At 37.5% G+C, this 9,284-nt stretch overlaps 1 protein-coding gene across 3 annotated transcripts in view; it reads right to left on the bottom strand.

The window, feature by feature from the left end:
- Positions 1–3,280: 3,280 nt before the first annotated feature.
- DDX50 (DExD-box helicase 50) overlaps positions 3,281–9,284 on the bottom strand; it is a 28,041-nt gene continuing 22,037 nt past the window's right edge. For 2 of the 3 annotated variants that reach the window (XM_080688000.1, XM_080688001.1), the window contains 3 exons: positions 7,311–7,445; positions 5,791–5,835; positions 3,281–3,778 (listed from right to left, as the gene is read on the bottom strand). In XM_080688000.1, the coding sequence (XP_080544126.1) occupies positions 3,500–3,778; positions 5,791–5,835; positions 7,311–7,445 (459 nt within the window). In that variant the 3' untranslated portion in view covers positions 3,281–3,499. Of the gene's footprint in view, positions 3,779–4,778; positions 4,893–5,790; positions 5,836–7,310; positions 7,446–9,284 lie in introns of all 3 variants that reach the window. The other variant, XR_013961647.1, reaches the window with a different exon arrangement.

Genomic DNA, 9,284 nt, shown 5'->3' with positions numbered 1-9,284 from the left:
AGACTTAGAAGTCCAGGAAGCGCAGAGAACCCCAAACAAGAGGAATCCAAAGAGGACCACACCAAGACACATCATAATTAAAATGCCAAGGGCAAAAGACAAAGAGAGAATCTTGAAAGCAGCAAGAGAAAAACAGTTAGTTACCTACAAGGGAGTACCCATACGACTGTCAGCTGATTTCTCAACAGAAACTATGCAGGCCAGAATGGAGTGGCAAGAAATATTCAAAGTGATGAACAGCAAGAACCTACAACCAAGATTACTCTACCCAGCAGAGTAATTACTCTATCATTCAGAGTTGATGGTCAGATAAAGAGCTTCACAGACAAGAAAAAGCTAAAGGAGTTCATCACCACCAAACCAGGATTATATGAAATTCTGAAGGGTATTCTTTAAGAAGAGGAAGAAGAAGAAAAAGGTAAAGATAAAAATTATGAACAACAAAATGACAATACATACCTACCAACAAGTGAATCTAAAAATCAAGTGAATAAAAAATCTGATGAACAGAATGGATTGGTGAATAAAATAGAATCAGGGACACAGAAAGAGAGTGGACTGACAATTCTCAGGGGGAATGGGGTGTGAGGGGTGTGGGAAGAGATTGGACAAAAATCTTACACTTATGGATGAAGACAGTGGCGGGGGGGTAAGGGCAAGGGGTGGGGTGGGGAATCAGGTAGAGGGGAGCTATGGGGGAAAAAAAAGAGGAACACCTGTAATAATCTGAACAATAAGGATTTAAAAAATTAACTAACCTTTTTGCTCCAAAGTGACTTTGTAAAAAATCAGGTGCCTATACTTTTATATAAAGGATTTCTGGTACCAAAAATTAATCAGCCCTGGATGGATAGCTCAGTAGGTTAGAGCATCATCCAGATATGCCAAGGTTAAGGGTTCAATCTGTGGTCAGGGAACATACAAGAAGCAAACAATGAATGCATAAATAAGTGGAACAACAAAAACCAATGTTTGGCCCTGGCTGACGTGTCTCAGTTGGATAGAGCATTTTCCTGTACACCCAAAGGTGGTGGGTTTGGTTCCCTGTCAGGGTATATATCCAGGCTGCATGTTTGATCCCTGATCAGGGCATGAGGCAACCACTCCATACTTCTCACATTGATGTTTTGCTTTCTCCCTTCCTCTTAAAAAAAAATAAAAAAAATTAACCAATCAGACGCAACCTTATCATGTGAGATGACCAATAAGATACAACTCTATTATTGTATTTGACCTATGTATTTATGGTTCAAGACAGGTCATTCACACCTGAAGGCTATTGTTGTATTGGCTGGTGTTTCTTTTTTCACATTTAAAAAAATTTATTGAGAGGTATCGAGTTGTTGTTCCACTCATGCATTCATTGGTTGCTTCCTGTTTGTGCCCTGACTTGGGGATCATACCTACAACCTTGGCATATCAGGACAATGCTCTAATCAACTGAGCTACCTGGCCAGGGCCTGTTTTAATTTTTTTATTTGACAGTTAAGGGAAAAGAGGTCAGTGGTCCTGACTGAATAGTCAGGTATTGTGTGTTCCAAAATTTCTTGCAGCACACCATTGTGCTGCTAGTGTGCTGCAGCTCACCGGTTAAAAATCACTGCTCTAGGGGTAATGGGGGAATAAGGACACATATGTACCAACTTAACCAATAAAGAAATTTAAAAAAAATTTTTTTAATTTAATTTAAAAAAACACACTGCTCTAACAGTATCTTTAGAGGCCTCCTGGCTTCCAGTCTGGACCTTCTGCAATCCAATCTCCTCAGGGTAGCCAGTAAACTTTCTGAAACACAAATCTCACTGAAGCATCCATCTTATATAAAAACTGCTGTTTGAAATTTTAACCCTGCTCTTTTGGCTTCTGTAAACACTTGCTTGCTTAAATAATAAGGAAAATAATACTACTCCCTTTCCAGAGAGGCCGTGGACTATGCCCCAGACAGAGTTGTCAGTGCTGACACCAGGCCAGGCCTTGAGATATGGTCTCATGGCCCCTTCCCAGCACGTAGGCCTTCTTTTCCAGAAGGCCCAGAAGTCTCATTCCAAATTTGGGAGACAAAAGAGCTAGAAAAAGTATAAATAGAAAAGGTTTCCTCCATGTGGGGGGGCCCAGAATTTGAAAGGCACATTTTTCTCTGGCCCTGCCCTTAATAAAATGTAACTTCCTTTCTCTAAGCATGGCTTGGTTTTTTTCCAGTCTTCTGTAACATCACCATGTTAGCTTATTTAAAATCTTTTAATGGTTCCCACCATCTTCAAGGGAATGTTTGAACTCCTTAACAATGCACAGTCTTTTATTTATTTATTTATTTATTTGCTTGCTTGCTTACTTACTTATTTATATGTATTTTTAAATATGAGCTCTGGTTTTCTTATGGGGGTTTTTAAAAGTATTTTTATTGATTTCAGATAGGAAGATAGAAACATCAATGTTGAGATAGAATCATTGATCAGCTTCCTCCTGCACGCCCCCCACTGGGGGTTGAGCCTGCAACCTGGGCATGTGCCCTTGACCAGACGGGCTATCTACTGAGCCAAACCAGCTAGGGCACACACAGTCTTTTAAAAAATCTGGTCCCTGTTAAGTATTAACTCCTTTTCTCTCACATTCCTGTCTTCTGCTCATCACATACAAACCTGAACTAACTGTAGGTCCTCAGATTTACCATGCTATTCTTAGCCTCTGGGTTTCTGCATGCTATTCTTTCTGCACAGCCTCTCCCTTCTAAACTCCTCTTCCCACCATACACATTTACCTGGCTACCTCAACTGATACCTTGCTTTACTTTTCCTTTTGGGCACCATTTCTTCTAAAAGCCTTCCTAATTACAAGACTGGGTAGGCACACCCCAACCAGGTCCTTAGCCTTCACACTTACCTTCATCTTAGGCCTTAGGTGCTAATCTCATTCTTTAGACTGTAAGTTCCTTGAGAACAGTGACCATGCCTTGTTTAGTACTATATCCCTAGTGATTATTATTATGATGGGCACATGGTAGATACTCCAACCAATATATGTTGTATAAGTAATTAAATGTGTACTCTCTGTACACCCTTTTAATTAACTACACCTAATTTAAAATACAACACCTAACTAATCACGTCACCAGTTTATACAGCCCTTTAATGTAAAAGGGATTTCTCATTTTCTACTACATGTTCTATAGAAGGAATAATCTGAATACAGATACACCACATTTTGTAAAATACAAGTAACCTTAAGTAAGATTTACTTGACTGCGACGTTTTAGAAAAAAAATTAAATTCTTAACGCATAATGAAAAGAGACAATAAAAGGTTTTATTATTCAAAGGTGTAACTGGGTAAGTTGATTTGTTTACATCCATTCTTGTGAAATATTTCTTAAAAAAATACGACCAACTTCTCTGTAAATAGCAGACACATACCTCAACTATGATGACCTAATTTTTGGTGGATAATGTACATGATTAGGCAGAAATAGGTAAGCTCACACTGGTAGATTAACTATCAAATACTCAGTCAAAACTCCGTTTGTGGCCCCCGCTTCTTGATTGATTTCTATTCCCACTTCGTCTTCGACCATCTTGTCGACTTCCTGACCGACTCCCCTGTTGACTCTGTCTACCTGACCGGCCACCAGATCGACCCCCTGACCGACCTGACCGGCCTGACCGGGCACTTGACCAGCCACTCCTCTGTCTGGAATTAGAAGATGTGTTTCCATCATAATATTCTTCGATTTCCGGTAACTTGGCTGGCACTGAGATTATCCAGTCTGAATCATGCCACTCTGCCTGTTGGGGGAATTTACAGGATTAATATAAATGCAAACTAGAATCCATAAGCAAGCACATGAGTATAGGACACTCTTTTTTCATGCCTATGATCTATCAGCTAAAGGTCTTTAAAGTCAAAGTATATGGTACAAACTTAAAAACCAGAGGGGGAAAAACCATATTAAAAGCACTTGCCAGGCTGGTGTGGCTCAGTGGTTGAGCAACAACCCAGGAACCAAGAGGTCACCAGTTTGACTCCCAGTCAGAGCACATGCCTGGGTTGCAAGCTCGATCCCCGTGCAGGAGGCAGCCCATCAGTGATATGTATCTCTCATCAATGTTTCTCTCTATCCCTCTTCCTTCCTCTCAGTCTAAAAATCAATAAAAGCGTTTGAAAAAAATAAATTAAAAAATAAAAGTACATTCATGCCCAGTTGGCGTAGCTCAGTGGTTGAGCATAAATTCCCAGTCAGGACACATGCCCGTGTTGTGGCTCACTCCCCAGAAGGGGGCATGCAGGAGGCAGTTGATCAATGATTCTCTCTCATCATTGATGTTTCTATCTCTCCCTCTCCTTTCCTCTCTGAAACCTATAAATAAATAAATAAATCTATAAATAAATGTGCTTTATTTCTTTATAAAGCACATTCACTAAAGTTCCCAAGTTTTACTCTTTGGAGAAACCCTCAGGCCTACTTTGAGACTCTCAATTTATACATTCTAAAAGAGCGCACTGGCTTCTCTGCATCAAACACATAGGCCATTAATAAGTAGTGCATTGCTTTCAGCAAGTATACTGACAGAAGCAAGGAGTAAGAAGCTGATGATGGAGATTAAAAACGTGTAAACACCATCTAGGGACTAGAAAAATGTGGCCAGTGGAAACAATTTGGTATTAGAATAAACAACTCAACATACACAAATCAGCAGCTCATAAGAGCATCAATGTCATATCCTGCAACATTAACTGTTCTTCACTGTGATCATAAATTGCCAAGGAAAGTTAATATTAAAATACCTGTTGGTAAGAGTGAGTAGACAAACACCCACACACACCATTGGTGGTAATATATAACCAAAGCCTTAAAAATGTGCAAACCATTTGGCCAAGCAGTCATCTTTAAAAATTCATCTTAAAGAGATAAACATAGCAATGTATAAAGAGTTAGCTACAACAACATTGTTTATAACAATATACTATGGGAAATAATCGAATTGTCAGAAAATAGAACACTAAGAAAAGTTGGACACCCCACATGGCCAAATGCCAGGGAGCCATTAAAAATAAGTGTATAGCTGACACAGAAATGTATTCACAGTACATTCTGAATTTTTAAAGACTTAAAATACAGAACAATTCCCTCTTGTTTCAACGTATATATATATAAATATGCACAGGGATGCAATAGACAAATTCTACACTATAATCATTCTCTTTCTTCAACAGATAAAATACAAGGAAATTTTTTAAAAAGACAAGAGAAAAGAGGGAGAACCTATAGATTAAAAGAGACTTAAGAAACATCAAATTACAATGTATGAACCTTATGGACCTTACATTAAAAACTATTTAGGAGTTAATAGGGGAAATTTAAACACAAATTGGACAGTGTCATGGAATTATTATTTTGGGGATTTAATTATGGTATTATGATTATGTTTTTTTAAAAGTATCCTTAATATTTAAGTATATGGAAATATTTGCGGTTGAAATGACAGAATACATAAAATTTGTTTCAAAATTCTAGGAGAGTGGGGAAGTGGACAGAAGTACGCATGAGACAAAATTAGCCAGAAGTTGATAATTGTTGACGCTGAGTGATGGGTACATGAGGATTTCTATGCAATTCTAATTTTTTATATGTTTGAAATTAGTTATAAAAAATGTTTTAAATTATGATACAGAATGGATATTTTATAGCAAGGAATTGTTAATTGACTTAAGGCATGATAAATATACTGTTACTATGTTCTTAATCCCTATCTTATAAACATACTCAACTATTGAACAGATAAAAATTTTTAAATACCTGTAATCTTTCTGACTCAGTTGTGGGAACATCAAAGCAAACACCCTAAAGACAAAATGAAAAGATTTTATTTAGATTCATGAGTTGATTTTTTTCCTAATATGCTAATACTTGCTAGTAATTTAGTACCAGCTCTGGCTAGTGTGCTAAATGGCTAGAGTGTCGGCCCGAGCACCAAAAGGTCTTGGGTTCAACTCCTGGTCAAGGGCACTTACCTGGGCTGCAAGTTCTATCCCAGGCCCTGGTCAGGGCACATGTAGGAGGCGGATAATTTATGTGTCTCTCTTGCACCAATGATCGTTCTCTCTCTCTCCCTGCTTTCCCTCCCTGCTTCCCTTCCTTGAAATCTATAAATAAATAAATAAACTTGACCCTCTCTGAAAATCAATGGAAGAAAATATCCTCAGGTAAGGATTAACAAATATTAATTAATTAATTAACTAATTAATTAATTGCCAGAAAGTTTCTCTCCTAAAGTGCTACAGTGTTTATCAGATAATGAGAACGATGCAACCCAAGATGTTTCATCCTTGGTCTTGATTGCCAGTTAAGTTGAAAGTTAACTTAATACTCAAGTATAACTAGTTTAGCCTAAGGATCTTGTTATATTTTCCCTCCCCTCCACATTTTTTCTGAATGTGTATATTTGTCTCATACTTGCCACAAATCCTTTTTGAATGTAAGTAATATTAAACTCTGATAATTACTTCCAATAAACAATCAAGTTAATAAATTCTAGACTAAAATGAAGCTCTGTAGTAAAATTAGATGAATAAATGTAACATCTTTTTCTCAAAACCATTAGAAGAAATCAGTCACTAAGATTTCAGATGGTTTTAACTTTGCTATTTCATAAATGCATTAAAATATTTAATGCACTTAATTATCCACATTAACAACCAATATTACTGGTCTGGCTCAGTGGATAGAGCGTCGGCCTGCGGACTGAAGGGTCCCAGGTTTGATTCCGGTCAAGGACATGTACCTAGGTTGCGGACACATGCCCAGTAGGGAGTGTGCAGGAGGCAGCTGAATCCATGTTTCTAATTCTCTATCCCTCTCCCTGCCTCTCTGTAAAAAATCAATAAAATACATTTTTTAAAAAAACAACAACCAATAGCAGGCCACTCAAAAATTAATATTGCCTATTTCCTAAATAACAGTTGTAGCTGTTGGAATCATAAGTTACTTCATCTTAGAAATTAAAACACACCACACAATATGGGCAGAAACTTAAATAATTTGGATATTAGATAGTCAAAATAAGAATAACTTATAGTTTTCTAGAGTAATGGGTTATTCAAATAACTGCCCAAAATTTACAACAAAACAAACTAATTGATCCCATTAGGCCTCAATAAAAGAAAGAAGGAACAAAACTTGCTGGTCTTTGGGAAAAAAAAAAGGAGACATATGTACTACTATTTGTAATACTTCAAATAATTAAAAAAAAAACTTGCTGGTCTTTATATACATTTACAGTAGTTGATTAAGCTTTTTAGTTGTCTAGAAAAGCCTACCATATTTCCTTTTAGGAGGCACATTCTGGTAATTTGGGATACAGCATTACTACTCAGTTTTCTGTTAAGTTCTTTCCAAGCACAGCTGACATCCTGTATTTCTTCTGGGCTTTCCAGAGTCATGGTCACAAACCCCTTAAGGAATAAAAGTTACATTATGTTTATGGAAAAAGCAACAGCAGCAGCAGCAGCAGCAGCAATGATGTCCTAATTCAATGAAATTCATGACTTAAACATGCCAACTTATGAGCCAACAATATAACATGACTGCTAAAAAAAATAACTTCTTTGAAGCTGTATTAAGAAAAGATGAGTGTTTACAGATCATTGATAGTACCATTCTCTTATGCATTGCTATGAAGACCAAATTTAATTCTAACCATCATGCTTTAAGAGATACTTAAACTACAGCATCAGAGAAAAGGTAGTAAAGAATTAAGGAAGTCAATTCTGAAAGAGTCCAAGTTTGCATGGAGTGGAAAAGTAAGAGGCTATAAACTCTTTAAACTTTGTAGGGACTATTACATAACCAAGACTTACTTGTTCTGTAAAATTTCACTGTACAGGAAAAGGATCAACATGAAGAATATATATGGTATATATGGAATGGTTACAGGACTTAAATATAAGACGGGAAACCATAAAAATACTAGAGGAATCCACAGGCAGCAAAATCTCAGACATATGCCAAAAGAACTTTTTCACTGATACTGCCCCTAGGGCAATGGAAGCCAAAGAGAAAATAAACAAATGGGACTACATCAAAATAAAAAGCTTTTGCACAGCAAAAGAAACCATCAACAAAACAACAAGAAACCCTACTGTGTGGGAGAACATATTTGCAAATGTTATCACTGATAAAGGTTTAATCTCCAACATCTACAGGCAGCTTATACAACTTAATAAAAGGAAGATAAATGATCCAATAAAAAAATGGGCAACGGACCTAAATAGAATCTTTTCGAAAGAAGACAGAAGGAAGGCCAAGAGACACATGAAAACATGCTCAAAGTCACTAATTATCCGAGAGATGCAAATCAAAACGACAATGCGATACCATCTCACACCTGTCAGAATGGCTATCATCAACAAATCAACAAACGACAAGTGTTGGCGAGGATGCGGAGAAAAAGGAACCCTCGTGCACTGCTGGTGGGAATGCAGACTGGTGCAGCCACTGTGGAGAACAGTATGGAGTTTCCTCAAAAAACTGAAAATGGAACTCCCTTTTGACCCAGTAATCCCACTCCTAGGAATATATCCTAAGAAACTAGAAACACCAATCAGAAAGGATATATGCACCCCTATGTTCATAGCAGCACAATTTACAATAGCTAAGATTTGGAAACAGCCTAGGTGCCCGTCAGCAGATGACTGGATCAGAAAACTATGGTACATCTACACAATGGAATACTATGCTGCCATCAAAAAGGAGGAATTACTACCATTTGTAGGCACCTGGATGGAATTAGAGAACATTATGCTAAGTGAAATAAGCCAGTCAATGAAAGAAAAATACCACATGATCTCACTCATTTGCGGATAATGAAAAACATTATAAACTGATGAACAAAAAGAGATACAGAGGCAGTAAAGCATCAAACAGACTGTGAAATTTCAGCGGTAAGGTTAGGGAGAGGTGGGGGAAATAAGAGATCAACTGAAGGACTTATATGCATGTATATAAGAGTAACCAACGGATGCAAAACATTGGGGGGGTGAGGACATGTATGGGAGTGGGGTGGGGGGGGCAATGGTAAGATATGTACACATATAATACCTTAATTTAAAAAAAAAGAATATATATGGAGGCATTCATTTAACAAATATTTCCGTGCCCTCTGTGTGTGTTTCAAAGACTCTACTAGGTGCTAGAGCAGCCTTGGGCAAACTATGGCCCGCGGGCCGGATCCAGCTGTTCTACCCAGTTCTCTTGCTCTCCCCTCCGCTCCTTTACTTTGAATTTATATTAGT

Source organism: Plecotus auritus, assembly GCF_963455305.1.
Source record: "Plecotus auritus genome assembly, chromosome: 9".
In the NCBI taxonomy this organism is placed as follows: Eukaryota; Metazoa; Chordata; class Mammalia; order Chiroptera; family Vespertilionidae; genus Plecotus; species Plecotus auritus.
Note: the sequence above shows the minus strand (reverse complement) of the source record. Positions and strands in the feature narration are given on the sequence as shown.